This window comes from Cygnus olor, chromosome 10 (genome assembly GCF_009769625.2).
Source record: "Cygnus olor isolate bCygOlo1 chromosome 10, bCygOlo1.pri.v2, whole genome shotgun sequence".
In the NCBI taxonomy this organism is placed as follows: Eukaryota; Metazoa; Chordata; class Aves; order Anseriformes; family Anatidae; genus Cygnus; species Cygnus olor.
In genome coordinates this window covers 6579090-6607011 of record NC_049178.1, presented here as the reverse complement: position 1 = coordinate 6607011, position 27922 = coordinate 6579090, and the positions used below count along the sequence as shown (strand labels likewise).

Here is a 27922-nt window from a genome sequence, read left to right as displayed (position 1 = left end):
TGCTGCCCAGTACTGCCCTAAAAGCTGAGTGCAACGGAGGTGGAAAATGCCACCTGCTTCCTCCCACCAGCCGCGAAGGGGAGGATTTCCTGGAGACTGCCAAAGCCAGGACTTCAAAAGGACTTCAAACGGGAAGAATTCGGGCCTTTCCCCCAAAAGGGCGGCAGCAGAGCCCAGAGCAGAATGCCGCTGCTAGCACCTCAGCGGTCTCCGACCCGCTCCCTGCAGCGGTTTCGGCAGTTCTTGTCGCAGAGCAGCCGGTGTGCCACGCAGGTCCCACCAGGCTACGCAGCGGATTCACGCCCCTCCGGAGCAGGTCCGAAGCGAGCTACCTGCAGTGTCTCCGCGGAACAGAGGACGGTACGGACAGCCGCCGCCGGGCCTCGTGAGAGCAGTAAATCTCAAAGAAAACCGCGCAACGCCCTGCTTCCTCCCGCTTCCAAAGGGCAGCGGGAGGGAAGGAGCGGGCTGGGACAGCCGCAGGCGGCAGCCACGCACGGGATCCCCCCCCCTACCCACCTCACAGGGCAGCCTCGGCGGGGCAGGGTGCCACCGGCCACCTCCCCGACCACCGCTCAAGAGCCCTCGACCTGCCTGAGAGCACCGGTCCCCTCGGTCCCCTCGCGGTTACGTGGCTCTTGCTGGCCGCGAGGACAGGCAAACGGAGGCGGCTGTGGCAGTCACCGTTCCGGCTGGTCGTCAGCAACCAGTCCTTCTACCTCCGACCCGTAGCAGCCTGCAGCCGTCTGCAGAGCTGGTGTTTCTTGGCCTTCCCTTCCCGGTTTCCTCCCCCACTCCAGTTTTCATCGAGCCCCCAAGCTTACCAATGCTTAAAAAAATCCCTTGCCAACTGGGAACTGTTTGGACACAACATTCAAATGATCAGATGGGGAAAAAACGCCACCAGACTGATAGCAGAGGTGGCGGGCATCAAGCAAGCCATGCAGCACCGGTACACGGTGACCGCTCGGTACCACAGGCAGCAAGACCGCTAAATCCATCCCTGCTGTGCCCCTGGCAAAGCGCGGCGCGTCAGCTCCGCCAGCTCGGGCTTTTCTGCATCGGCACTGGGGACAACCCTCCAAAAAGAGTTGAATTTAACCCCGGCTACTTCAGCGGTGTGGTTTATTACGCAGCCTCACAGAACAAGGCGACAGCACGTGGCCAGCACCTCCCGAGAGGGGCTCCCACTGCCGCCGAGGCCCAGCCGGATCCAAGCGCTCCAGGCGAGGTGCTGCGTGAGGCGGCACCACTGGGACCTGCCCTCCCGAGCACCAGGTAATTCGCTGCCAGCTCAGCCCCCCCCGTTCTGCTCGCCGCCTCTCGGGGTCTGACCCGACCCGCAAAGGGGACGTGACCGGGCCCCAGAGCTGAGCAGGCAGAAGGAAATCCAGGAAGAGGAACTGCAACCTGCTGACGTCTCTCCGTAGCGCGACAAACAGGAGGCGAGAGCAGGATCCCACCCCCTCGCCCCACGGCGCGAGCGGACAGGGCAGGGGGAGGAAGGCTGCTTTGCCACAGACAGACCAACAGAGCCTGGGGACGGGACCGGGCCGGGCCAGCAGGAAAGCAGAGCAAAAATCCACCCTCGAGCGCTAGGAACTACGCGCCAATTAGTTTTGGCGCGCTTCAGTCACAACCGCGCACCTGGAGGAGATGGCAACACAGCAAGTTTCCAAATGACACAACAGCACGGCCGCAGCAAACGCAGCGCGGTCTGGTGGCTCACAGAGCCCAGATCTACAGCTCTTTTAAGGCAGTAATCGGCTGCTACAGTTACGCTGACTATTCAGGAGGGCTGATGCGAGCGTACGCTGTGCCTGCCTCCTCCCACAGCCCTCCCAGCGGGCAGGAGACACCGAGGTGCGCGGAGGTGCCAGCCCGAGGGGGCTCGGGCTGCTCCCTGGGACACAGCCCCCGTCCTCTCAGCGCACCCCAGACGGCCCCGTGACCGCTGCTGCCCCTTCAGGGACGTTTCCGACCCTGCCTCCCAAACCGCCCAGGCCGAGCCCGACAGCAGACTCTGTCCTTTTGGCTATCTTACTTAAACTTCCATCATAATCGGACAGAATAAAGGGCTTGTGTAGCTGAGCCAGACCAAGCAGCTGTTCTTCCGAGGGGATAAATAATGACTTCTGCCAAGGGGCAGAGCAAGAAGCGCCAGCAAGGTCCTCAAGCACCTCCTCGTCCGCCTCCACCGAGAGACTCACCCCCGACACTCTGCACGCTGCTTTCCAAAGCAGGGAGAGGGAGGAGCAGTCGGGGATGGATCGGGCACGCCGAAGTCTCAAAGAGACGACGTTTTGCGAGGAAACGCTCTGATATTCACAACTTCTCCCCGAATAGATTTCACCAAGGCTGCCAAACGTGGTTATTTATAGACCGTGAGGAAGCCAAATACAGACACAGGCAGGGCTCTGCCCACAGGACAGAGGAAGCGATGTGCTGACGAACAACGCTTTGCACCCAGCAAAGTTCCCGTGAGGCTAAAGAAAGGGAAAAGCCTGCAAGAGACAAGCACAGCAGGAGCTACGGACGAAAACCTTCCCCCGAGCTGTAGCAATCGAAGTTAGCCACGAGAGCTCCTTCTTTCCCTTTCTCAAGCGGAAAGCGTCCTGTCTGCAAGCGCAGAAATAACAAAACCGCGTCCCTGGTGCTGGGAAGTGAGAGGGGAGGCGGTCACGGCAGCTCGCGCAGGCCGGAGGGCTTCCCCTGAACACGTACCCACCCGGCTGCAAACGCCTCCTGGCTGCGCGCCGACCGAGAAGCCTGCATCAGAAACGACCGGGCCCCGTTCCAGCCCCCCCCCCCGACCCCCGCCGAGCCCCTCACCTCGCCGGGCCCCCGGGGCCTCCCCAGCCCCTTCCCGACCGGAGGCCGCCGGGCGGGGACAGCAGCGGGACGCCCCCTGCGCAGCCCGTCCGAGGGGAGCGGCGGCGGGCCCCGACCCCCGGAACCGCGGGGCCGGGAGAGCGGAGCGCGGCGGCCGCGAGAACGCGCGGCGATTGTGACCGAGGCCTGGGGAAACCGCCCGGCGCCGCGGGGCGGGGGGCGGCGGGGGGCAGCTCCCGGCCCCGCCCCGCGGCCCGGTACCGGGGGGAGCGCCCGCCCCGCCGTCCCGGGAGGCCCCGCGCCAGCCGCCGCCCCCACGGCCGCCCCCACGGCCGCCCCCGCCGCCGCGGGCCGCTCGCGGCCGCCGGCGCCCCCCCCCCGGCACAGCCCCGGCCCCGCGAGGCCCCGCGAGGCGCCGCCGCCGCCCCTCACCTCCGCCGCCGCCGCCGCGCCAGGCCCAGCGCTCCGCTGAGGGGAACCGGAACTTCCGCGAGCTTCCTCTGCCCCGCCCCGCGGCACCCTGGGAAGCGGAGTCCGGCCGCCGCACTACGGCTCCCGGCATGCCCACGCGGCGGTGCCGCTTGGACTGCGTTTCCCGACGTGCTCCGCGCGGCGGCGAGGGGCTGCTGGGAGATGCAGTCGCGCTGCGTGGGCGGCGAGCGGGGTAGGACGCGCGCAAGGACTACAACCCCCAGAGAGCCGCGCGGCCGGCGGGGCGGGGCAGCGGCGTGGGGCTCGGGGCGGGGCGGGGCGGGGCGGGGCGGGCGCCGCGATGGCAGCGGCGGAGGGGCGGGGGGGGGGCCGGGAGCGGGTCAGGGTCAGGGAGCGGGGCCGGGAGCGGCCGGGTGGCGGCCGCCAGCCCTCCCCGCGCTGCCCGCTCCGCCTAGGCCCGTGCCCCCGCGCTGCCCGCCCGGGCCGCCGGTGCTGACGGGAGGAGCCGCGAAGGTCGGTGCGCGTCCGCCGGGCCCCGCCGTGCCCCCGGGGCCCCGGGACGGGGCTGGGAGCCGGGCTCGGGGGACCCCCGGGGGGGGCGGGAGCGGCCCCGAGCGGGGCTGGGCGACGGGAGCCGCCCCCTGCCCCGTCCCCTGCCCCGTCCCGTGCCCGCCCCCTGCCCCGTCCCCGTGCCCGTCCCCTCCCCGTGCCCCGGGCCCCCCCCCGGCCCCCAGGCCCTGTGCCCACCAGGAGCCGCCGCAGCCCCCGGACGAGCGGAGCCCCCCGCTGGCTGCGAGGGCCCCAACCCCGCTCTGCAAACAGGGGGTGCCGGGGGGTTGTGCAGGGCCTGCCCCTGCCCCTGCTCCCTGAGCCCACCGGGGAGATCGGGGCCAGGCCCGGCTGAAAGGTGCAGGGGGCCTGGAAGGAGCCGGGGCCGCGGGGGGAGGAAATCCTGCTGGATTAGCGCGGCTTTCCTGGCGGCTCACCGGGGCGCCGGGCTCCCTGCTGAGCCAGCAGGACGCCGACACGGCCCCGAGGCAGGGTCCCCGCGGGGAGCGGGGCCTTTCGGGCTGGGGGAGCGGAGGGCTGACGGCGTGGGGTCCCCCGCAGGTCCTGCCCCGAGGAATGGCTGCGGATGTCCACAAGAGGAAAGGCGGGGAAGTGCCCGACGGGTCCCTGGCGCCGGGAGATGGGCAGCACGCAGAGAGGTCCGAGAGCCCCACGCCAGGGCTGGCACAGGGGACGGAGCCGGGTAAGGAAGGGGCAGAGCTCGCGGCAGGGCTGAGAGGAACGAGCGGGTCCTCGTCCCACAGGCCGGGCCCTCCTCAGCCCTGCTGCCAGCCTCTGGGCGCCGTGGGACGGCGGGACGGGATGGGGGCCGACACGGGGAAGGAAAGCAGCTCCCTCCCTGACGCCCTCTGTCCCTTCTGTCCCCTCCGTCTGCTGCGAAGGGGATGGGCGTGTGGACACTGCTCCCTTGTTCCCAGGGGCGGGCCAGGAGGGAGCCATGTTCGTGCACACCCGCTCCTACGAGGACCTGACGAGTCCCGAGGACGGGGGGGCTGTGGCGCGGAGCCCGGAGGAGAGGCGGGGGGAGCCGGCCGAGCCGACCAGCATGGAGCAGATCAGCAAGGACTTCAGCGAGCTGAGCACGCAGCTCACGGGCATGGCCCTCGACCTGGAGGAGGAGATGAGGCAGGGCAAGGAGGGGAAGTTGGAGCCATCCCCGCAGGCCATGCGCCACGACTCGGTGCTGTCGGGCAAGGAGGAGGAGGACGTGACCATGGACGCCTGGCGCATGCATCGGAAGCACGTCTTTGTGCTGAGCGAGGCTGGCAAGCCTGTGTACTCCCGCTATGGGTCTGAGGAGGCCCTCTCCAGCACCATGGGTGTTATGATGGCCCTGGTGTCCTTCCTGGAGGCCGACAAAAACGCCATCCGCTCCATCCACGCAGGTACCGAGCCGGGGGGGAGTGGGGCGGGGTGGTGTTGCAGCCTGCCATGGTGTCCCTGCCCACATCGTCCAGGGGTTCACACGGCAGTGCCCAGCCCGTGCTCCTGCCACCGTGGGCCGTCCTAGCTGTCCCCAGGGGCAGGTTGGTGGCTGGGGGGAGGCGGGAGCAGAGCCCATCTGCACTGCAGGCTGGGCACTCAGGCTGACCGGTCTGTCCCCACCCATGGGGACTCCCTCCCGAGCAGATGGCTACAAGGTGGTCTTTGTACGGAGGAGCCCGCTGGTGCTGGTGGCAGTGGCGCGGACCCGGCAGTCGGAGCAGGAGATCGCCCACGAGCTGCTGTACATCTACTACCAGATCCTGAGCCTGCTCACCTGGACCCAGCTCAACCACATCTTCCAGCAGAAGCAGAACTACGACCTGCGCAGGCTCCTCGCCGGCTCCGAGCGCATCACCGACAACCTGCTGGACCTTATGGCCCACGACCCCAGCTTCCTCATGGGTGCTGTGCGCTGCCTGCCCTTGGCCGCCAGCGTCCGGGACGCCGTGAGCACCAGCCTCCAGCAGGCCAAGGCCAAGAGCTTGGTCTTCTCCATCCTCCTGTCAGGGAACCAGCTGGTGTCTCTCGTGAGGAAGAAGGATCAGTTCCTCCACCCCATTGACCTCCATCTGCTCTTCAACCTCATCAGTTCCTCTTCCTCCTTCCGGGAGGGCGAAGCCTGGACTCCCATTTGCCTCCCCAAGTTCAACTCCAGTGGCTTCTTCCACGCCCACATCTCCTACCTGGAGCAGGAGATGGACCTGTGCCTCCTGCTGGTCTCCACTGACCGCGAGGACTTCTTCACCGTCTCCGACTGCAAGAGGCGCTTCCAGGAGCGCCTGCGGCGGCGGGGGGTGCACCACGCTCTGCAGGAGGCCCTTCGCACCCCCTTCTACAGCGTGGCCCAGGTGGGCATCCCCGACCTCCGGCACTTCATCTACAAGTCCAAGAGCTCGGGGCTCTTCACCAGGTGAGGAGGCCGGGAGAGCACCGACTGGGGAACCGTCGGGCCACTGTGTGGGCACGGGGCAAAGCTTCTCCGTGAATCCCCTTCTCCGAGGAACGCGGGGGGCTAACAAGGCGCTGTGTTCCTGCAGCCCGGAGATCGAGGCACCCTACGTGCGGGAGGAGGAGAAGGAAAGGCTCCTGGGGCTCTACCAGTACCTCCACAGCCGGGCTCACAACTCGTCGCGCCCCCTGAAGAACATCTACTTCACGGGCCCACGTGAAAACCTCCTGGCTTGGGTAAGGGCTGTCTTCAGAGTCTGGGTGACCCCAACCTTGCAGTCCTGCATGGCAGAGCAGGGCTGGTGGCACAAAACAGCACCGGTGGCACAACACAGCACTGGCTCTGTGGTCACCGGGGCAGCCCCCAGCGCACGCGTGGCCCTTTCGGGGGTTCCTGTGCCAGGGGGCGGCAGGCCAGCCATTTAGGGTGCCCTGCTGCCACCCCGTGTCTCTGCTCGGGAGCCCCTGTGCCGTCCCTGGCGGCCCACGGGGGGACGTGCAGTACCAGCCCCCCGTGGGGATGCGCAGATGCGTGCCCATCCCCATTTCTTCACCCAGGTCACCAGCGCCTTCGAGCTCTACATATGCTACAGTCCCCTGGGGACCAAGGCGGGCGCCATCAGCGCTGTCAACAAGCTCATGAAGTGGATCCGCAAGGAGGAAGACCGACTCTTCATCCTCACGCCCCAGACGTACTGACGGGCATCTCCCAGGGCACGGTGCCAGATGGGGCACCCCGCGGCGCTGGGCGACCCGGCCCCGGGGGAGGCGCGGGCTGTGAGCCAGGGGAGAGGGCACGGTGGGACCCCGAGAGCACGGGGAAACCCGCCCGTGGGACTGTCAGCCGTGGGTGTGGGAGATGGGGTGCGGAGCTGCCCGGGGACTGGGGTGAGCAGGGCTTTCTCGCACCTGCAGGCAGTGCCCACCTCGTCTGGGGGGGGCTGCCCTTCCTCTGCGATCCCCGGCTCCATCCCTTTTTTGCTGCTGCGCCCGCAGAGGGCGGGTGACACCACCCAGCTGGGGACAGGGCTGGCTGGGGGGGCACTGCCAGCGCTGCTCCTCTCCCTCCTTTGGGGGAGCCGGGTCCCCGAAGGCCAGGCAGCCCCCGATGGTCCCGGGCTCCTGCCCTGGCTGGGAGCCGGGGGGTTTGTCCCCTCGGCATCTGCGTGTGCCCGCACCCTTCCCAGCGCGGCCACGCCGAGGCTGTCTCGTCCTCGGGAGGGCGGGGAGGCAGGGTGGTAGGTCAGCCTGCCCCGGCGGGGGCACTGGGGTCCTGCCCGTGGGGACGTGGAGCAGCCCCCGAGAGACGCAGGGTGCGGGGGTGTCAGTCGCTGTGCTCGTGGTGCTGGCTCCAAACGGGCAGCCCCGACGCGGCTCCCTCAGAGCCCTTTCTGGCACGGGGCCGCGGTGGGACTTCGCCTTGTCGTGGGGTCCCCTGAACCCCCCCCCAAAAAACAGCCACTCAAGCTGGGCTTGCTGTGCAAGGCCCCCTCCTTCCTGCTGCCACCGGGCACCGGCGTGGGGCTGAGCACCCCCAGGCGCCGCGGCAGCCGGGTGCCCCCTGCGAAGCACAGCCCGACGCTGCCTTTGGGGGCTGCCGGCCGTGCGCGGGGGCGGGTGTTCGAGGAGGGGGAGAGCCCCCACGGAGACCCCGAGGGAGCCGGGAGGAACCCGGCAGGGCTCGCGGGGGGGACCCCGCTCCCGTAGTTGTGCTCCTGCCAGGCTGTAATCGCTCGTCTCTGCTCATAAACATTATCTGGACCCGGAGGCGAGTCTCAGCGCGTTCGTGTCCGCGTGCCAAAGGCCACCTGGGGGGCTGGGTGACAGCTCCCCGCTCCCGCCGATTTTGGGGCTGGGAGCGGCTGGGATGAGCAGGCTGGGGCCAGCCCGTGTCGAAACCGGGAGGGAGCCCGGAGGAAGGAGCCGTTGGGCAAGGCTCGAAGGCAGCGCAACTGCAGGGCTTTTGCGCAACGCGGGGCAGGAGCCGGGTGTCGGAGGGAAGGCGAGGTCGCTATCGGCGCGTCCAGCCCCTCCCTGGGAGCAAAGTCCCCCGCGGATCCGGCAGCCGGGCCCTGTCCTGCCCGGCTGCGGGAGGAGAAGCCCCCGGTCCCACAGCCGAGGCTGGGATTTGGGGATGAATCCGTGCTTTTCACTGCGGGGGTGAAAAACGCCTTTCCTCCACGGGGCCCGGCACCGACGCGGCACCTCCTGCAAGCGGCCCATGACCGGGGCGGGGGGGACCCGTGCTCACCGGGCAGGGGGGCTCAGAGCAGCGGGACGTGGCGTGGGGGGACCGGGGCTCCGCGGCCGTCGGGGCGTTCCTTTCCCCTCCGCGGCTCGCCCGGGCTCCCCTCGCCCCGGTCCCGACCGGCCCCCGGGGAGCCCCGCGCGGGGCGGGGGCAGGGCCCGCCCCGGGCCGGCCCCGCTCTGCTCCGCCCCGGCACGGCCCGGCACGGCCCGGCACGGCACGGCACGGCTCGCCGCGCAGCGACCAGGTGAGCGCCCGGCCCGGCTCGGCTCGGCTCGGCTCGGCTCGGCTCGGTACCGGCCGGCTCGGCGCGGACAGGGCGGCGGAGCCCGGTTCTGGCACGGGACAGCCGCGGGGAAGGCGGGCGGGGACAGCCGGATCCGGGCTGGGGACTACCGGGGCGAGGCGGGGGGGTGGCGGGGGGCTCGTCCCGGGTCCCCGCGCTGTCCCTGCGGGGCTGGCAGGGGTCCCCAGCGCCGCCCTGGTGAGCTGGAGGGGGTCCCCTTTTGGGTCCCCGTCCCCAGGCAGGGACGTGTCCGGGGAGGGGGGCAGCCGGCAGGATTTGCCCCCCTGCCGGAGGCTTGTGGTGCTCGGGAAGGGGCTCGCTGTGGCCGATCCCCCCGGCAGCACCCAGCGCGTGGCCGTGGGCAGCCCGGCACCGGTGGCACACCGGCCCCCGTCCTCGCCTGCCGCAGCGCTTCCAGCCCTTCTCCTGGTGTTCCCGCAGGTGCAATGCTGACCCGGCCTCCACGTGTCCCGGCCCCGCGTGGCGCTGAGCGCCATCGATAACCCCGTGCTGGTGGCAGCATGGGGCTGTTGTGCCGCACGCGCCTCTTGCTCGCCCTCGCCCTGGCCCCGCTGCTTGCCGACGCCTGGCAGTGCCCCCACATCCCCTACAGCTCCACCAGGAACTTCTCCGTCCCCTACACGCTGCCCAGCTTCGATGCTGGCGGCCCCGTGCAGAACGTCGCTGTCTTCGCCGACCCGGCCACCATTTTCGTGGCCGTCCGCAACCGCATCTTGGTGGCCGGCCCCGAGCTGCGCCTCCGCTCCGTCCTCGTCACCGGCCCCACAGGCAGCGCTGAGTGCGAGATCTGCCGCCTGTGCCCAGCCGCCGTGGGCAGCCCTGGCCCCGAGGACGTGGACAACATCCTGCTGCTGCTGGACCCGCAGGAGCCGTGGCTGTACAGCTGCGGCACCGCACGGCACGGGCTCTGCTACCAGCACCAGCTGGAGGTGCGTGGCAGCGAGGTCACCATCGTGGCCACCCACTGCCTGTACTCTGCCACAGGCAACAGCCCTGCGTCTTGCCCCGACTGCGTGGCCAGCCCCTTGGGGACCAGCGGCACCGTGGTGGCCGACCCCTACTCTTCCTTCTTCTACCTCGGCTCCACCATCAACAGCAGCGTGGCGGCGCGCTACAGCCCGCAGTCGGTGTCGGTCCGCAGGCTGAAGGGCACGCTGGACGGCTTCGCGGACACCTTCCAGTGGCTGACGGTGCTGCCGCCCTACCAGGACGCCTACCCCATCCACTATGTGCACTCCTTCACTGACGGCGAGCACGTCTACTTCCTGATGGTGCAGCCTGAGTGTCCCGGCTCGGCGTCGTACCACACGCGCCTGGCGCGGCTCAGCACCAGCGAGCACGACCTGCGCCGCTACCGCGAGCTGGTCCTCGACTGCCGCTTTGAGTCCAAGCGGCGCCGGCGCAGTGCCGAGGAGGACACCGAGCGCGACGTGGCCTACAACGTGCTGCAGGCCGCCCACGCCACCCGCCCCGGTGAGCGCCTGGCCCGTGACCTCGGCATCGACAGCTCCGAGATGGTTTTGTTCGGCGCCTTCGCTGAGAGCCAGCCGGAGAGCCCGGCGCCGCAGGACAACTCGGCCGTCTGCGCCTTCCCCCTGCGCCTGCTCAACCAGGCCATCGAGGAGGGGATGGACAAGTGCTGCGGCACCGGTGTGCAGACGCTGAGGCGGGGGCTCGGCTTCTTCCAGCCGCAGGAGTACTGTCCGCACAACGTGAGTCCTGGCGAGGGGGCTCGGGACCTGCCGGGGAGCGCTCAGGGGTGGGCCTGGGTTGGGGTGCCTGAGTCTGTGCTGCCAGCCCCCCCGCCGCGGGTTTGTTGCGGGGACACGGTGCTTTGCCCACTTCTTCACATTTCTTGGCTATGCTGGCAGTGGCAGGATCTGGATGCACTCACTGCGTGGGGACCCCCCACTTGCCGAGCCGTGTGCTGCTGCCCGTGGCGGGGGCACAACGTCCCCTCCCCTCCGTCTACATGGTGACGTCCCCAGGGCTGCCCCGGCCCCCTCGTCACCATCCCCAGCGCCGCGGTGTTTACGGCCACGCTCTCCAGCTTGTTTATGAACGAGCAGAGAGAAGGCAGCGGGGGGCCCCCGTCCTCCCCGGCGAGCCGCTGCGCCATGCCCGGCCAGCCGCGGGGCTGCTGCGCTGCCCGAGCAAACAAACCGCGGGCGGAAGCGCCGTGAGTCACCCCGCCGGCCCCGTGGGGCAGGAACACGGCGTCTCAGGAACAAGCCTCGGCACAGCTGCGCTGCAGGGACGGGGCAGGGTGGGTGCCAGCGCGCGTGGCACGAGCCTGCCTGTTCTCAGCCGGGGCGAGGCGCGGCTGCATCTCCTCCTTTTCCCGGCAGCACGCGGCTTGCCGCCGCTCTGTGTCACGCTGCCAGGAAGGGGACTCCGGTGCCCAGCACCCATAAGTGGTCCTAGGGGTGCCCCGTGGGGCACACCGGGGTTTGGCGTCCCCCTTCGCCCCGAGCCCCGGTGGATTTAGGGGGCTGGCGCTGCGTCGGCGCCCCCACCCCGCGGTGCCGGTGCTGATAACCACGTCCAGATGTGGAGGGGGGGCAGGGCAGGATCTGACGCTGCTCAGGGGTGTTGTGGTGGGGGGGGACATCCTCCAAAATCCCTGCTTGCTTTTTGCAGCCCGGAGTGGGGATCGGGTAATCGGGTGTTTGCCCGCCTAGGTGCTTGGCCCCCAAATATCTCATCGACGTGTGTGCTCTAGGCTCGCCCCCACACCCACGGGTGCTGGGGTGGGGGGGAGCAGGGATCGGGGTGCTGGGGCTGGCTTTGAGGTGCCGCCACTGTGCTCGGTTGCAGGTGAACCTCTCGGCACCGGTGACCGACACCAGCTGCTGGGACCAGCCCACCCTTGTCCCCGCCACCTCCCACAAGGTGGACTTGTTCAACGGGCGCCTGGCCGGCATCCTCCTCACCTCCATCTTCGTCTCCGTCCTCGAGAACGTCACCGTGGCCCACCTGGGCACGGCGCAGGGACGCATCCTGCAGGTGGGTGCTGGCTGTAGGCCGGGGCGGGGTGCGGGGTGCCGGGGGCGCACTGAGCCCCGCTCCCCGCCCCGCTGCAGATGGTGCTGCAGCGCTCCAGCTCCTATGTCGTCGCCTTGGCCAACTTCTCGCTGGAGGAGCCGGCGCCGCTGCGGCACGCGGTGAGGCTGCAGGAGGACTCGCTGCTCTTCGCCGCTGCCACCAAGGTGAGCAAGGGGGGCCGGGGCGGGACGTGGGGCCAGGCCCCCCGCGCCCTCTGCTCACCTCCGTTCGGTGTCCCCAGGTGTGGCGCGTGAATGTCACCGGCCCGGGCTGCCGCCACTTCTTGACGTGCGACCGCTGCCTGCGTGCCGAGCGCTTCATGGGCTGTGGCTGGTGTGGGGATGGGTGCGCACGGAGCCACGAGTGTAACGGCACCTGGGTCCGGGACAGCTGCCCGCCCGTCCTCACCAATGTAGGTCCGCGGCGGTGCCCGTGGCCCCGTGGGGACCTCCTGGAATCGGGCAGGGGGGTGGGGAGGGAGGTGGAACATGGGGCGACATGCGGTGGGACCCCTCCTCAGGTCGGGCATCGTGCCCACTGGGGAGGGAGCTCCCCGTGGCCATCGCGTGCTCTCGCTGCCTGTCCCGCAGTTCCACCCCAGGAGCGCACCGCTGCGGGGCCGGACGAGGGTGACGCTCTGCGGCACGACCTTCCGCTCCCTGCCGGACCCCGCTGCCCACCGCCGCCCCCTCAGCTCCTACCGGGTGGCAGTGGGAGGGCGAAGCTGCGCCGTGCTGCTGAACGAGAGCTGGGTCTACAGGTGCCGTGCCAGGGAGGAGAACGTGGGTGGGATGTTTGTTCCCCCCTCCCCGTCCCGCTGCTGACCCCTGCCGCCCCGCAGGCCGCTGCCCGCCTCCCGCCTCAAGGACTTCGTGGACGTGCTGGTGTGTGCCCTGGAGCCTGGGGGGCCGGCGGTGGTGGGGCCGGCCGACGTGGTGCTCAGCGTGATGGAGCCCCCCAGGGCCTCAGGCTTCAGTGTCCAGGGCTCTGCCACCCTCGGCGGCTTCATCTTCGTGGTAACGTCCCCATACCGGCAGTGATGCCAGCCGCGGGATGGCGCGGGCTGGGCGCTGGTTTGGGTGGGGGCACTGGTTCACTGCCCGCCCCGCTGCCCCCGTCTCTGCCCAGGAGCCCCAGGTCAGCACCCTGCACCCCAGCTTCGGTCCCCAGGGCGGTGGCACCCTCCTGTCCCTCTGTGGCACCCACCTCTTGGCGGGGAGCAGCTGGGAAGTGACGGTCAACGGCTCCAAGTGTCCTCTGGCTGTGCAGCCCAGGTATGCCCCGGCCATCATCCCTGGCCATCGTGGGGTCCCTGGCACGAGGATGGGCATGAGGCCGCCCACGCGGTCCCGCTGTCCCCTCCAGCCCCCGGCACTATGTCCCCAGCCAGGGCGACGAGGAGATTCGATGCACGGCTCCCGCTGCCGCCCACCTGGGCGCAGCCTCTGTAGCCCTGTGGATTGATGGGGAGGAGTTCCCAGCCCCGCTGCCCTTCCAGTACCGCCCCGACCCCTCCGTCTGGGGCATCATCCCCAACTGCAGCTACGGGTGAGTGTGTGGGGACACCTCTGGCCTTATCCCCCCAGGCTGGGTTGGCTGAGGTGGTGGGGACTGCGTGCACCCCGGGGACCACTTGCACCCCAGTGCTCTGACCCCTGCCCACCACAGGGGCTCAATGCTCACCCTCATCGGCTCCCACCTGGACTCGATGTATCGCACCAAGATCCTCTTTGAGGCTGGTGGCGTGAAGACCGAAACCACGGTAAGTGCCGAGTCAGGAGGCTGTCACCCCGGAGGTGTCCCCGGCCGTGTCAGCAGCCCAGCACCTGCCCGCAGGAGTGCGAGGGCCCGCAGCTGCCCGAACGGCTGCTGTGCCGCAGCCCAGCTTTCCCCTTCGAGACCCAGCTGGAGACGGTGCTTGGGAACCTGAGCGTGCTGCTGGACGGCGCTGCTGGCCGCCGGCTCTTCCGCCTGCGCTACTTCCCCCTGCCCCACGTCTTCCCCTTCGAGCAGCAGGGCCAGCGCCGGCAGTACCGCCTCAAACCTGGTGATGATGAGGTCGAGGTGCATGTATGTGGGGGAGCGGGGCGCGCGGGGGGGTGATGCCGGGGCCGGCCGGGCTCAGCGCTGTCTGTCTGGACAGCAACGGGGGCTGGACGCCGTGGCCGGCTGCATGAACATCACCATGACAGTGGAGGGCCAGGACTGCCACCCCAACGTGCTGAAGAACAAGGTGATGTGCCACGTGCCCCACAACCTACGCGTGCCCCCGGATGGGGCCTGTGTGCAGGTAGGCACCCCCCAGTACCCCCCCCTCCCCGTGCCCTGCTCCCTCTGGCCCCACTGAGCCCCCGCTCCCCCAGATCTGCGTGAATGGCGACTGCCAGGAGCTGGGCCGGGTGCTGGCCACCTCCTCGCTGGACCTGGCCGCCAGCCTGGCCCTGGGCACCGGTGTCACCTTCCTGGTCTGCTGCATCCTGGCTGCTGTGCTGCTCCGCTGGCACTGGAGGAAGAGGAGGGGTGAGTGCCGCTGCTAGCCGGCTGTCCCAGAGCCACCCCGTGCCTGCAGTGCCACCCCGTGCCCACGGTGCCACCCCCTGCCCGCGGTGCCACCCCGTGCCCTGCCCACAGGGACGGAGAACCTGGAGCTGCTGGTGCACCCCGGCCGGAGCAATGCCCCTGCCACCACCCAGCACTTCGGTGTTGACTACCGGGACGTGTGGGGTAAGCGGTGCTGGGGTGAGCGTGTCGGGGTGCTGGGGCCGTGCCTGGTGCCTGATGGTGCCTTTGCCTGCGGTGGCAGCACTGCCCGCTGCAGGCAGCCCCGTCCTGGCCAGGCCCCGTGCGCACGTTGCCACTGCTGCGGGCGGCGGCTCCCCGGTGCCCCTGCTCAGGTCCACGTCCTGCTGCCTGGAGGACCTGCGGCCGGAGCTGCTGGAGGAGGTGAAGGACATCCTCATCCCCGAGGAGCGGCTCGTCACCCACTGCCACCGGGTCATCGGCAAAGGTGACAACTCGCCCCGGGGCAGCTTGGCCGTGGCATCACCTACGGGCCCCCCAGCTTCACTGCCGCCTGTCCCCGCAGGGCACTTCGGGAGCGTGTACCACGGCACCTACACGGACCCGCTGCTGGGTGCCCTGCACTGCGCCATCAAGTCCCTGCACCGTGAGTCAGCGCCCGCTCCCGCGCCCCAGCCCCGTGGCACGGCGCCCCACGGCTCGGCTCCCCGCAGGTATCACGGACGTGGAGGAGGTGGAGGAGTTCCTGCGTGAGGGCATCCTGATGAAGAGCTTCCACCACCCGCACGTGCTCTCGCTGCTGGGGGTCTGCCTGCCCCGCCACGGGCTGCCCCTCGTCGTCCTGCCCTACATGCGCCACGGGGACCTGCGGCACTTCATCCGCACCCAGGAGCGGGTATGGGGGTGCCCGGGGCGTGGGGGGGGGGAGGATGAGCTCACCTCGCTCACTGCTCCTACCCCACAGAGCCCCACGGTGAAGGATCTCATCAGCTTCGGGCTCCAGGTGGCCCTGGGCATGGAGTACCTGGCCCAGAAAAAGTTTGTGCACCGGGACCTGGCGGCCAGGAACTGCATGTGAGTGCGGCCGGCCTGAGGGTGCCCCCACCCCCAGCACCCCGACGTGTCCCAGGCTGCAGCGGGCACCCTGGGGTGCTGCCCCCGACCCTTCCCCGCAGGCTGGATGAGATGCTGACGGTGAAGGTGGCTGACTTCGGGCTGGCGCGGGATGTGTTCGGCAAGGAGTACTACAGCATCCAGCAGCACCGGCACGCCAAGTTGCCCGTCAAGTGGATGGCGCTGGAGAGCCTGCAGACCCAAAAATTCACCACCAAGTCGGACGTGGTAGGCGCATCCCCCCTTCCCGTCCCCTGTCCCCGTCCCCGTCCCCATCCCCCTGCCCCGACACTCTGCTCCGCAGTGGTCCTTCGGGGTGCTCATGTGGGAGCTGCTGACGCGGGGCGCGTCGCCGTACGCCGAGGTGGATCCCTACGACATGGCCCGCTACCTGCTGCAGGGGAGGCGCCTGCCGCAGCCCCAGCCCTGCCCCGACGCACTGTGAGTGGGGCAGGGGAGGGGGGCACGGCGGCAGGACCCCCCCCTGGGGGTGCTGCTGGTGCTAACGGGAACATCGGGGCAGGTACGGGGTGATGCTGAGCTGCTGGGCGCCCGCACCCGAGGAGAGGCCGTCCTTCTCAGGGCTGGTGGGCGAGCTGGAACGCGTGCTGGCCTCGCTGGAGGGCGAGCGCTACGTCAACCTGGCCGTCACCTACGTCAACCTGGAGAGCGGCCCCCTTTACCCCCCCACCCCCTGGGGCCAGCTGCCTGACAGCGAGGATGAGGAGGGTGCTGAAGATGAGGACAAGGACGTGGCCGTGTGCTGATGGACGCTCCGCTCGGTGGGGTCTCCTGGGTCCCTGCACCCTGTAGGAGCACGCCCCCAGGGAGGGACGTGGGGCGCAGCTGGGTGCCGTGCGGCACCCTGCCCGCGGGGTGGGTGCTGGGGCGCTGGGTGCTGCTCTCCTGTGCCTCGACGGGACCCCCGTGGTGTCCCTCAGACCCAGTCTGGTGCCATCTCGGTGCTGCGGGCCCTGTGCTCAGCACCAGCGAGTGCTATGGGGCAGCCTGAGCCAATGAGGTGTCCCAAGGGGTTTTGGTCCCCCCCCCGGAGAAATTCAGCGTTTTCTGGTTGAATGACTGATAAAAAAATGAATTTTATTTTTCCCTGGTGAGTGCCGTGTGCTCTGCCGGTGGCGGGTGCTGGGGCGGGGGCCGGGGGCGCCCACCGTTCCCGTGCCAGCCACGGGAGGGCACCTGCGGGCCGGTGCCAGGGCCACCCCATGTCCCCAGGGGCCACCCAGGAGGGAGGTGACACCGGGAGACGTTGGACACAAACCTTCTCCCTGCCTTCTGCGGCAAAGCGCAGCCTTGGCAGCTCTGCCAGCAGCTCCTGCACCAGGGGGTGCAGCAGGGGTGCCCCCAGGGCCTGCCTTTGGGCACGGGGACGCGCTGCTGGTGGCACCGTGGCAGCGGGCACCGTGTCACCCCCCAGTGCCACCAGCCGCCGGGCACTGCTGCCCACCCTGCGTGGGACCGGGGCTGGGGGGACAACCAGCGCGCACTGCGGCGGGGCGATCCTGATCCTCTGCGGGACCCGGGGGACAGGGCCCGGGGGGGACATCGGTGACGCTTGGCAAAGCGGGAGCCACCAAAACGTGCCCGCAGCCTGCGCTGGCTTGAAATAACCCCTGCTCGGCTGCTCGTTAAGCAGCGCTGCAGCCCGGGGCCACGTCAGCTCCCATCAGCAGAGCTGTCCGTCCCCGGCAGCACCTCGCACCTGCACCGGCCGCTCGCGGGAGGGTATTTTTAGCCGCAGCTCCCAGCAGCGCTGCCTCAGTTTCCCCGCGGCGGGGCTGCGCCACCTGGGTGCGGGGGTCCCCGTGGCCCCAGCGCCGCAGTTTTGGGTGAGCCGCCGAGTTGCTGTGGCAACGGGAAGGGCTGAACCCGAAGCGGGAGGCGAGCGGGGATGCGGGGATGTGGGGCGGCAGGGACGGAGGGAGGGGGATCGGGGGGGCACGGCCGCAGCGGGGATGCGGGGACGGAGGCGTGGGCGGACGGATGGATGGAGGGTTGGCGGCACGGAGGGAAGGCTACAGGGAGGGGTGGATGCAGCTGGCTGCTCCCCCCCCCCCCAGATTTGCTGGTGGAGATGACAGATTTCAGGCTAACGCACATTTATCCTGCCCTAATTACACGGCTGGAGACGAGGAGCAAACACCCCCCAGTTAGTGCCACAGCCGTGCCGCTGCAAGCACCGGCGTGGCACAAGGGACACAGCGAAGGGACCCGGCTGGGTGGCATCCCCCAGCTCACGCAGCACCCAGCACCCAGCTGAGGGGCCTGGGGGCATCTCAGGGGAGCACCCAAGGGTGGGCACCGGGCAAACAGCACCCAGCAAATAGCACCCTGAGGTGCCGCCCCGTCAGGCTGCAGCACAGCACCCGGGCGGCCCGCTCCGGCAGCACACCCTGCGCACGCAGCAGTTTAAATGTTTTATTTGGGGAAAGTGCTGTCGTTAGCAGGGATTAATTATTAAAATCGGAGCCATCTATAATAGATGAGTGGCCGGGCACGGGGCTGCGGGCACGCAGGCGAGCGGGGCACAGCCCTGCTGCTCCCTGGGGAAGGTGGCAGCGCTTGGGGACACGTTGGGGTGGCACTTGGTGGCTGCGGCCCCGTGGGCACCTCGTGCTGGCGGCATTCCCAGCACTGGGTGGCAAAGGGGGAGCAGTGGCTCAGGGACGGGCAGAGCGTGGCACGCAGCCGCCCCCAGCTGCGATCCCCACAGGGGATCGAGGTGGGGGGGACGGACCCCAATCGGGATGGGCAAAATTGTGCCAAATCAGCATGAAAAGCTGGGAGCCGGTTCTCCGGCATCAAAGAGCCCCGCAAAGAACGGCAGGAGCCACCAGGCAGGAGCCACCGGTGGCGGCGAGCTGTTTTTAGCTCCTGCTCGAACGCTCGGGAGCAGGCGTGATCGAGCGGCCTCCCGTCTGGAGCGGCGGCGCGGGGCCATTTTTAGCAGTGAGCGAGTTTTTGCTAACGAAGCCTGCGAGCAGCAGCGCTGCTGGGGCGCGCCGCCTGTGCCCGGCACCCATGGCCCTGCACGGCAGCACCCGCGTGGCACCCGCTGCGCCCAGGGAGCTCGGCTGGCCCTCGGGGCTCCTGGGGAGCTCTGCTGGGCCCCGGGGAGCATTTTGTTACACATCTTTTTCTCCTCTTCCCGCGCCGCAGACAGCACCTGTCCTTAGGGGCATCCTTTGCCCGGTCTCCGTGCCCGGTCTGGAGCTTGGCAAAATGCGCCCAGCTGCCCCTGTCCTCCCCGGTGCACACCTACGGAGAGTTTTTCCCACCGAAGAGCCCTGGTTCGTTGGATTTCCGCCCACCCCCCCCACCCCAGCTCCTTGCACTTAGTGCCTGCCCCCTGGGCCCAGGGGCTGCGAGAGCCCCGGGACCACCAAAGCGCCCTCGATGCCTCGCGGGAACCGTGGCCACCGCTGGACACCTGCGGCCCCGCTGCCGTGCGCCGGTCCTGCTGCTGACCCCAAAAAGGGTCCGGGGGGGTGTGGGGGGCGACTCCCCCGTGCTTTTTCTCCGGACCTCCCGAAAGGAGAGGATGGGGTTTATTTGGAGGGGATGGGGTTTATTTGGCCCCGTTGCCAGGCCGACGCGCGGCGCAATTACCGCTGATTGCCTGGCGGTTGCCATGGCGATGGTGAGCACGCAGGGATGCGGTGCCATGTGGCGCTTGAGTCACGGGCACGTTGCGCCCCCCCACCGCGCCCCCCGGGCTGGCACTGCAGCCCCCCAGACATACGTGTGGGGCAGAGGGGGGCGGCTGCGCGACTGGGGATGTCCCCGTAGGGCGGGCGTCACCCCACGGCCGGCTGGGGGCTCACCGAGGGGTGCTGGGAAAGATGGGGGCGTGGGGGGCGGCGGGTGCGTGGGGCGGTGGGTGTGGGGGGTGCTGGGCGTGGGGGGTGCTGGGTGCGCGGTGCAGTGGGTGCACAGTGCAGTGGGTGCGTGGGGGGGGTGGGTCAAGACACGGCAGGCACAAACAGAGCCGATCGCCCCAAAGCAGGGCGCTGGGTGGGCTTGGACCCCAGGCAAGAGCCAGGGCTGCGGGGCCCCACGGGGCCCGGGGCTGCTTTGCGGCAGGCATCACACTCGTGCCGGGAGAGAGCCACGCGGCGGGCGGGCGGGCGGGCGGGCGATGCAGCGGCAGCACGCCGTCCCACCGGGTCGCCCCTCGTCCAGCGAGCAGCCGCAGGGCAGACCCGAAGCGGCGGCGGGCACCTGCTGATTAATTGTGAGTTACACTCAAGGTTCCCGGGGGGGGGCAGGGATTAATAACGGAGCGACGTGCTGCTTCCAGGCTGTGTGATTAAACTCTTGATTAGAAGCTCAAACTACGGTGCCCTGCTAATTCCCTAGGGCTCACGCGCCGTTAATTACCTGGTGCGCGTGGCGTTGGGGCCAGGGCCTGGGGCTCGGTGCCACACAGGATGGGATTGGGGAACCCAGGGATGCTGAGTCTCGGCAGGGGACACAAGCGGATGAGTGTCAGGAGCAGCTGGGGGCCCTCCCTGCACCCCCTGCCCAGGCTGCGGGCAGCAAGTAAGGGGGTTGGGGGGCCCCACGGTGTTAGGAGGCTGTCACCCTTTTCTTGCCACTTTGGGGAAGAAAGTGGGGCAGTGAGCCCCACAGCTCTGGCCCCACAGCTGGAGGTGTGAAGCTCGAGGGAAATTGCCCAGCTCCCACAAGATTGTACTCCTGTCCCATCCCATCCATTCATCCCGTCCCGTCCCGTCCCATCCAATCCCACCCCATCCCATACCATCCCATCCCACCCCATCCCATCCCATCCATTCATCCTGTCCCGTCCCGTCCCATCCCATCCCACCCCATCCCATCCCATCCCATCCCATCCATTCATCCCGTCCTGTCCCGTCCCATCCCATCCCATCCCATCCCATCCCATCCCATCCCATCCCATCCCACCCCATCCCATCCCATCCCGCCCCATCCCGTCCCGTCCCATCCCGTCCCATCCCATCCCACCCCATCCCATCCCATCCATTCATCCCGTCCTGTCCCGTCCCGTCCCGTCCCGTCCCATCCCATCCCGTCCCATCCCATCCCATCCCATCCCACCCCATCCCATCCCATCCCGCCCCATCCCGTCCCGTCCCATCCCGTCCCATCCCATCCCACCCCATCCCATCCCATCCATTCATCCCGTCCTGTCCCGTCCCGTCCCGTCCCGTCCCATCCCATCCCGTCCCATCCCATCCCATCCCATCCCATCCCATCCCACCCCATCCCATCCATTCATCCCGTCCTGTCCCGTCCCGTCCCATCCCATCCCATCCCATCCCATCCCATCCCATCCCACCCCATCCCATCCATTCATCCCGTCCTGTCCCGTCCCGTCCCGTCCCATCCCATCCCATCCCATCCCATCCCATCCCATCCCATCCATTCATCCTGTCCCATCCCGTCCCATCCCATCCCATCCATTCATCCCGTCCCATCCCATCCCATCCATTCATCCCGTCCCACCCCATCCCGTCCCATCCCATCCCACCCCACCCCATCCCATCCCATCCCATCCCATCCATTCATCCCGTCCCATCCCATCCCATCCATTCATCCCGTCCCATCCCATCCCGTCCCGTCCCGTCCCGTCCCATCCCATCCCATCCACCCCACCCCACCCGACCCCATCCCATTTCCCCCCCCTCACCCCACAACCCCCCCCCCCATCCCGCCGCCCCTCCCCGCTGACCTGCCCCTCGCGGGGGTCCCCACGCCCCGGGGGGGCCCCGTGCCAGGTCCACGTGCGCCCCGTCCCCCGTGGGTGCCGGCTCCCGCGCCCGAGAGGGGCGGGGCGCAAAGTTTGGGGTGACGTCACGGGAGGGGGCGGGGCGGCAGCCGGAGGAGGGGGGGAGGGGAGGGCCCCCCCGCGGTCCCGCCCCCCCCAACTTGCCGCGCCGGGCGCGCGGGGCCGCGCCGCGACGGACCGACGGCTCGGCTCGGCTCGGCTCGGCACGGCACCGGCCCGGCTCCGCACGGCGCCCCCCCCCCGAGCGGCGGGCGGCCCCGGGCCGCGGCCCCCCCTTTGCGGTCGGAGAGGCGACAAGGTGAGCGCGGCGGCCGCGGCGGGACAGCCCCCGGGGGGCGGGGGCCGTGCCGAGCCGTGCCCAGCCGTGCCCAGCCGCGCGCCGGGGGGGGGCCGCTGAGGTCGGCCACTCGTTGGCCGGGGGCTGCCGCCCCCCCCCCCCCGGCCCGGCTTCGTCCCCTCCGCGCCCCCCCCCCCCGGCCGCGCCGTGCCCGGCTGCGGGTGCGCCCCGACGGCTGCCCCCGAGCCCCGCCGGGCGCCGCGCCCCGCCGCTCGCCCCCCGGCCCGGCCGCCCCCGCGGGACCCCCGCCCGCGCCTCCGTGCGCCGAGCGCCCCGGCCCCCCCCGCGGTTCCCTCCCTCCTCCTTCCCTGCCCTCCCCGCAGCCCCGCTCCCCACTGCGGCAGCGCTCCCCGCTCGCCCCCGGGAGGCGCTCCCGGCGCTGGGGGGCACCGGGGGCCGGCCCGGGGCGGTGGGCTCGGGGTCCCCCCCCGGCGCCGGCCGCGTCCCGGCCCGACGCGCTGCCCCCGTGCGCTGCACCCCGGGCTCCCGCTGCCCTCCGCTTTGCTGCACTGGGGACACGGAGGTCCCCCCCCGGCCTGGCCACGTTCTGCGCTCTGCTCCGGCACATCCCTCCCGTGGGACGTGGGGCGCAGCGGGGACCCCCCCATAACGCCACCGGGGCAGCCGCAGGTGGGAGCGGGGCCGGAGATGGAGCGGGCCAAGCGGCAGCCCGTGGGCCCCCCGCCGTGGAGCAGAGCCGGGCTTTGGGGGGCTGGGGGAGACGCTGGTGAGGGCTGCGCGGCTGCGTCATCCCTCCGTGCCATCCGCACCCGGCCACCCACTTCCCCGCTATTGTCTTACACCCGCTGTTGCTTCTGCTCCGAAATTAGATGCTTCACAGTGGGGGGGGGGCAGCTGCGTGCAGGTGCCAGCGCAGCACCCAGCCTCCCCTCCTGCACCCAGGCCTTGCCTGGGTGCCCCTCGCCGTGCGCTCCCCTGCGGGGCACGGTGCACTCGGGTGCGCTGAGCCTCCCCGAGCCAGCCCCGGGGCAGGGGACGGTGGCGGTGCTGAGCCTCGGCAGGATGGGTCCTCGCCAAAGCAGCGGGAACTCGCTTTTTGAGTGCAGATGAGCCGAGCACTCGCGGAGGCAGCGACACGACCCCGATACACCATCCCACCTGGGTCCCCTTCGCGGCCAGTCCTGGCACCACGCAGCCTGGCAGCCCTCCCAGCCAGCCAGCCCTGCTGCTGCCAACCCGCGGCCACGCCGCCGGCTGCAGGGACGGCCCTCGTCCCCCTCACCCGGGCACGGCAGGGGCAGCGTCGCTTGGCACGGGGACACGGAGCACAATTCCTGCTGGGATGAGCCGAGCGAGGGCTGGAACGCTTCAGCCGGGGCTATAGCACGGGCACCACAAGTGCTCTCGCACCTATGGGCGCTCTGCTCCTCCAGGAACGCCTCGAGCGGGACGGGGACAGCTGCTCTCGCCCAGCGAGGGCTTTCCCGGTGGGATGGCGCCCAGGTGCTGTGCGAGCGGTGAGCACCCACCACACGCACGGCCACACGCAGCGGGATGGAGGCAGCGAGCGCAGGGAGGAGCGTGCCCGTGCCCCTGCCTCACTGCGCCTGCATCCTGCCCGCTTTTGGGGTCGCTCACCCCACGGAGCGCCCCGGTGAGCGCCCCGGGTGCCGCAGGCCGGACCCGGGGACGGGGCCGAGCACCCGCGGGTGGGTCGGGTGCTGCCGGGTGCTGCCTGTCCCTGCCCCCTCCGCAGGATGTGCCGCTTTCTGCATCTCCAGCTCCCATTGCCATAGCAACAGGCGCAGCGCTTGGGTACCCGCCGTGCCGGCGCCCGCATCCCGCTCAGCCATCCTGGCCCACCGGGGCGGCGGGCGCTGCTGGCACGGCACGGCAAGGCCGGCACGGCACGGCGTGGTGTTCGGGGAGGTTTGGGCGATGGGTGCTTCTGGCACCGCGCCGTGTCCCGCTGGGGCTGAGCAGGAGGCAGGGAGCCCTTGGGGTCTTGTGAGCCGTCAGAAAATCACAGCGGTTGGAACTTCCTCCCTGTAACGGGGTGGGAAAGGGGAAAAATCCCTTCGTCCCGAGCAGGGTCTGGGTTTGGAGGGGTCCCAGCAGGAAAACCAAGGGCACAACATCGCTGCTAAAGGGCTGCACGTTTGGCAGCACGCAGCCGGCGATGCCCAGGCTGAAGAAGCATCACCACGGGGCAGAAACAGGCTGAGAAACAGGAGCCGCTCTGGTCGCCTCCGCTCGCTTCCCCAGCAGGCTGCTCCCGGCTCTGGCTACGGAGTAAATTCATTAAAAAGCCTGCAAATGGGGGCCGGGGGGGGCGGGCTGGCAGCCCAGCCCAGGCAGGGCGGCTGGGTGCCGCAGGGATGGGTGCACGGCGCCGCGCCTCGCCGGGTTTCGCATTAATTAGCGCGGCTCGGGTGGGGCTGGGGCAGGCAGCGGGGCCGGGGCCGGGGCCGGGGCGCTCACTGGCTTTTGTGCCCTTCCAGCACTGGGCCCTGCAATGCCGTTTGGCTGCGTGACGCTGGGGGACAAGAAAGATTATAACCAGCCGTCCGAGGTGACCGACAGATATGACCTGGGCCAGGTCATCAAAACGTGAGTCTGCCCCTCCCGGGCCACGGGGGCGCCCCTGGGGACCCAAATCCCACGCCGAGGGACAGGGAGCGCAATGGTTTGGGGCTGGAGGCAGTCCGGGCGCTTTCCCTGTGACAAGTCCCCGTTCCCAGCGGGCGCCCCGAGTTCCTCGCTGCCCGCTCTGAGGACGGAGCTGCTGACGGCGGCGAGGTTCACCTCCACGGCCGCTCGCTGCAGCCCAGCACCTCTGATAACCCTTCCCTCCTCCCCTCCCAAATATCTGCTGGGATTGCAGCAGTTCTGCAAAGCCGGGGCTCCCCGCGGCACCTCCCGAGAGCAGGGCGTTGCTGCTCCGGCGGCGGTGCAGGAGAGGGGCCGCGAATGTCACTTGCGGCGCGAGTTTTCTTGTGGTGCAGAAGGAGAAGCCGTGGGATCCAGCTGCCGACAGAGACCGATGGGACCCCAAAGCACCCAGCAGGGATTTTTTCACCGGGCTCCGAGGTGCTGAGGATGCTTGGCCACGGGGCTGGGCATCTGAGAGCTGGGGACGCCTGGAGGGGCGGTGCTGGGTGGCTGCGGGGACCCTTTTGGGTGCTGCCCGAGCCTGGCTCCGTTCTAAAAGCAGCCCCTCCGTTTGGGTCCTGGCTCCCCTACACCTCTCGAGGGTTTTGGCACAGCCAGGCAGGGCTGGGGGGGTTGGAAAGCCGAAGGCTGAGAGTCCCCACGGCCCCTGCCTGTGCCAAAGGGCTCAAACACCATTAATAACAGACTAGGACCGTTTCACTGGCCTCAGGCAGCTGGCGCTTCTCACCTTCTTCCTTCCCAAACGTGGCACTTGAATTAATTCTGAGGCAGGCTGCTGCTGTTCAGCCTCGGTACTGAGGGGTTTGCAGCATCCGTCTGCACGCGAGTGCTGTGCAGGGACAGGATTAGTCCCACACGGTGCTCAAGGAGCCCCCGTGGCCCTGTGGTGGGGAAGGGGCTTTCTTCTTACCTATTTCCCCCCCCTTTCCTATTGATTTGCTGATTTGAGATGGATCCCCCCCCCCCCCGCTGCCTTGCAGGGAGGAGTTCTGCGAAATCTTCCGGGCGAAGGAGAAGACGTCGGGCAAGCTGTACACCTGCAAGAAGTTTCTGAAGCGGGATGGGCGCAAGGTGCGGAAGGCGGCCAAGAACGAGATCATCATCCTCAAAATGTGAGTGCTGGGGCTGGGCAGCTGCCGGGTCGGACCCCGCAGCCGGCGGGGGGCACCGACCCACGCCGCCGTCCCTTGGGCGCCGCAGGGTGAAGCACCCCAACATCCTGCAGCTGGTGGACGTCTACATCACCCGCAAGGAGTACTTCATCTTCCTGGAGCTGTAAGCGGGGCAGAGGGGTGGCGGGGGGGAGGGCTGCGGCCGTGCCATGGGGCTGCCGGCAGCCTGCTCTCGGCGCCGGCAGGGCCACAGGCCGGGAGGTCTTCGACTGGATCCTGGACCAGGGCTACTACTCGGAGAAGGACACCAGCAACGTCATCCGGCAGGTGCTGGAGGCCGTCGCCTACCTGCACTCGCTCAAGATCGTGCACAGGAACCTCAAGGTGGGTGCCGGCCGCGTGGGGGGGGGGGTCCCTGGTGGGCGCAGGCGCACCCATGGGTGCTGACGTCCCTCGCGCTGGCAGCTGGAGAACCTGGTGTACTACAACCGCCTGAAGAACTCCAAGATCGTCATCAGCGACTTCCACCTGGCCAAGCTGGAGAATGGCCTCATCAAGGAGCCCTGCGGCACCCCCGAGTACCTGGGTGAGGGCGCAGGGGGATGCGTGGGTGTCCCCGGAGGTCTCTGCCCTCCCGGTGGGTCCTTCCCGACCATCCTGGGGGCACCTGGTGGGTCCCCATTGCTCTGGAGACCCGTCCTGGGTGCTCCCGGCAGGTCCCTCCAGCTGCTGATGGGTGCTCCCCATGGGTCCCTGCCACTCCCAGCTGCCCTGGGTGCTCCTGGTTGGTTATTCCCGCTGCCCATTGCCCCAAGGACCCATCCTGGGTGCCCTCAGTGTGTCCCTCCTGCTCCGAATCACCCTGAGGACCCATCCCGGGTGCTTCTGGCGGGTCCCTCCTGCTCCCCATCACCCCAAGGACCCATCCTGGGTGCCCCCAGCGGCACCCTCCCACTGCTCCCGGGGCTCCGCAAGCAGCCGGAGGAGCGGATCCGGCCCCGGGCCGCCGAGCACAGGGAGGCAGATGGGTGCCCGGGGCTGGCGGTTCCCCCCCGGGGGTACGCAGTTGCTGGGGACCCCGGGACAGGACCTGCCCCCCCGCCACCCTCCTGTGCCCCGCAGCTCCGGAGGTGGTGGGGCGGCAGCGGTACGGGCGGCCGGTGGACTGCTGGGCTATCGGCGTCATCATGTACATCCTGTGAGTGCGGGGATGGGGACGGGGACGGGGGGCGCGGGGCGGGGGGGTGCTGAGCACTCCCACACCTCCCCGCGCAGCCTCTCGGGGAACCCCCCGTTCTACGAGGAGGCGGACGAGGATGACTACGAGAACCACGACAAGAACCTCTTCCGCAAAATCCTGGCCGGGGACTACGAGTTCGACCCGCCCTACTGGGACGATATCTCGCAGGCGGGTGAGCCCCGGTGCCGGGGGGGCGCGGGGGGAGCGCGGGGTCCCCCGGCACTGACGCCCCCCTGTCCCCAGCCAAGGAGCTGGTGACGCGGCTGATGGAGGTAGAGCAGGACCAGCGGATCACGGCAGAGGAGGCCATCTCCCACGAGTGGTGAGGGGCCGCAGGGGGATGGGGGGGGGGACACATGGGGGCGGTGGGGGCCTCTCACCCCGCCACGCCTCCCCGCAGGATCTCCGGCAACGCTGCCTCCGATAAGAACATCAAGGACGGCGTCTGCGCCCAGATCGAGAAGAACTTTGCCAGGGCCAAGTGGAAGGTGGGTGGGGGCGCCCGGGCCGTCCCGAGCCTCGTTCTCCCCTTGGTGTTTGGGCGGGGGGGGGGGGGGTGTTCCTGACGCCCTCTCCCCCCGCAGAAAGCCGTGAGGGTGACCACGCTCATGAAGCGCCTGCGGGCGCCTGAGCAGACGGAGCCAGCCGCCGCCGCTGCTTCCGCCGCCGCCACGGACGCCGCGGCCCCCCCGGCCCCCACCACGCCGCCCGCCGCCACCAGCCCGGCCCCCGCCACGTGTAACGGGGACAGCGACGCCGCCGCCGAGGCCCCGAAGGAGCCGAGCGGCTGAGCGGCCCCCCCTGTACATAGCCCCGGCATGGCCCCCGCGCCCCCCCCGCCTGCGCCCCACTTTTCTACGTGCCCCACGGAGAGCGGGGCAGCGCCCTGCATGGAGCCCGACCCCCCCCCGCCCCCTCCCCGTGCCCCCCCCCCCGCCGCTCTCTCAGTCTGTCCCCCGCCGCCGTCCCCCCCCCCCCGGGGCTGCCCAGAGATACCCCCGGGGCGCCCCCGGGGACGCGGCCGCATGCGCCGGGCCCCGGTGGGACGGGGACCCTCCGCCGGCCCCCCCTCGCCCCACGGCCGCGGGGGGGGCCCCCCCGGGACCCCGCTTCCCGCCCGCTGCATGCCGCGGCCCCGCGGCCCCTGTATCTCTGGCAAATAAAGGCCCCGCCGAGGGCACGCTGGGACAGCACCGGCGCCGCTCCCGGGCTCTTTGTGGGGCGGGCGGGGGGGGCGGGGGGAGGTGAAGGGGCTGGGGGGGGCGGGGGCCGTCGGTAGGGTTCGGAGTGCGCGGGGCGGGGCGGGGCCCC

The 27922-nt window shown here is 70.0% G+C and overlaps 4 protein-coding genes and 1 long non-coding RNA gene across 13 annotated transcripts in view; 3 read left to right on the top strand and 2 right to left on the bottom strand.

The window, feature by feature from the left end:
* The window catches only part of RBM6 (RNA binding motif protein 6), a 59887-nt gene extending 56527 nt beyond the window's left edge, over nt 1-3360 (bottom strand). For 3 of the 6 annotated variants that reach the window (XM_040568431.1, XM_040568433.1, XM_040568435.1), the window contains exon 1: nt 3265-3360. The gene's annotated coding sequence lies outside the window, so the exon portion shown is untranslated. Of the gene's footprint in view, nt 1-2832; nt 2944-3264 lie in introns of those variants that run through there. The other 3 variants (XM_040568432.1, XM_040568436.1, XM_040568434.1) reach the window with 2 other exon arrangements.
* A 274-nt stretch (nt 3361-3634) lies between these two features.
* Nucleotides 3635-8034, top strand: MON1A (MON1 homolog A, secretory trafficking associated). 3 transcript variants are annotated; one of them, XM_040568962.1, is made up of 6 exons: nt 3635-3781; nt 4375-4516; nt 4752-5219; nt 5464-6229; nt 6357-6504; nt 6796-8034. In XM_040568962.1, exons 2-6 carry the CDS (start codon nt 4390-4392, stop codon nt 6964-6966), a joined length of 1680 nt encoding a protein of 559 aa, XP_040424896.1. In that variant the 5' UTR covers nt 3635-3781; nt 4375-4389; the 3' UTR covers nt 6967-8034. The 3 variants fall into 3 exon arrangements, with proteins under 3 accessions (XP_040424896.1, XP_040424897.1, XP_040424895.1); XM_040568963.1 differs by having other exon boundaries at nt 3643-3777; nt 6826-8034; XM_040568961.1 differs by having other exon boundaries at nt 3654-3777.
* A 665-nt stretch (nt 8035-8699) lies between these two features.
* On the top strand, nt 8700-16601 carry MST1R (macrophage stimulating 1 receptor). Of its 2 annotated transcripts, XM_040568967.1 has the most exons (21): nt 8700-8762; nt 9243-10534; nt 11640-11828; nt 11906-12031; nt 12109-12279; nt 12458-12627; nt 12709-12883; nt 12996-13141; nt 13254-13415; nt 13536-13629; nt 13704-13937; nt 14011-14157; nt 14231-14387; nt 14499-14591; nt 14671-14874; nt 14953-15033; nt 15101-15282; nt 15352-15461; nt 15563-15728; nt 15805-15941; nt 16024-16601. In XM_040568967.1, exons 2-21 carry the CDS (start codon nt 9323-9325, stop codon nt 16265-16267), a joined length of 4200 nt encoding a protein of 1399 aa, XP_040424901.1. In that variant the 5' UTR covers nt 8700-8762; nt 9243-9322; the 3' UTR covers nt 16268-16601. The 2 variants fall into 2 exon arrangements, with proteins under 2 accessions (XP_040424901.1, XP_040424900.1); XM_040568966.1 differs by having other exon boundaries at nt 15101-15461.
* An 852-nt stretch (nt 16602-17453) lies between these two features.
* Nucleotides 17454-21310, bottom strand: LOC121075551. Its single transcript, XR_005823018.1, has 3 exons — nt 21232-21310; nt 19899-20115; nt 17454-18776 (listed from the first exon to the last, which is right to left on the bottom strand). It is a non-coding gene; the product is annotated as an uncharacterized LOC121075551 (long non-coding RNA).
* Nucleotides 21311-21457: 147 nt separating this feature from the next.
* Nucleotides 21458-27540, top strand: CAMKV (CaM kinase like vesicle associated). The gene is made up of 11 exons (XM_040568253.1): nt 21458-21586; nt 24088-24196; nt 25240-25371; nt 25460-25534; nt 25617-25755; nt 25837-25957; nt 26494-26569; nt 26647-26783; nt 26855-26933; nt 27012-27099; nt 27196-27540. The coding sequence occupies exons 2-11, from the start codon at nt 24102-24104 to the stop codon at nt 27400-27402; spliced, it is 1149 nt and encodes a 382-aa protein (XP_040424187.1). The 5' UTR covers nt 21458-21586; nt 24088-24101; the 3' UTR covers nt 27403-27540.
* The last annotated feature ends 382 nt before the right edge of the window (nt 27541-27922 follow it).

Bases quoted from the DNA above. Each gene is read 5' to 3' on its own strand.
- MON1A (XM_040568962.1), top strand. From the start codon at position 4,390: ATGGCTGCGGATGTCCACAAGAGGAAAGGCGGGGAAGTGCCCGACGGG. The intron at 4,517-4,751 runs GTAAGGAAGGGG...CCTTGTTCCCAG, and splicing joins GGCACAGGGGACGGAGCCGG to GGGCGGGCCAGGAGGGAGCC. The intron at 6,505-6,795 runs GTAAGGGCTGTC...GGGGATGCGCAG, and splicing joins GTGAAAACCTCCTGGCTTGG to ATGCGTGCCCATCCCCATTT.
- CAMKV (XM_040568253.1), top strand. From the start codon at position 24,102: ATGCCGTTTGGCTGCGTGACGCTGGGGGACAAGAAAGATTATAACCAG. The intron at 25,756-25,836 runs GTGGGTGCCGGC...TCGCGCTGGCAG, and splicing joins TCGTGCACAGGAACCTCAAG to CTGGAGAACCTGGTGTACTA. The intron at 26,934-27,011 runs GTGAGGGGCCGC...GCCTCCCCGCAG, and splicing joins GAGGCCATCTCCCACGAGTG to GATCTCCGGCAACGCTGCCT.
- MST1R (XM_040568966.1), top strand. From the start codon at position 9,323: ATGGGGCTGTTGTGCCGCACGCGCCTCTTGCTCGCCCTCGCCCTGGCC. The intron at 11,829-11,905 runs GTGGGTGCTGGC...GCCCCGCTGCAG, and splicing joins CGCAGGGACGCATCCTGCAG to ATGGTGCTGCAGCGCTCCAG. The intron at 14,592-14,670 runs GTAAGCGGTGCT...CTGCGGTGGCAG, and splicing joins TGACTACCGGGACGTGTGGG to CACTGCCCGCTGCAGGCAGC.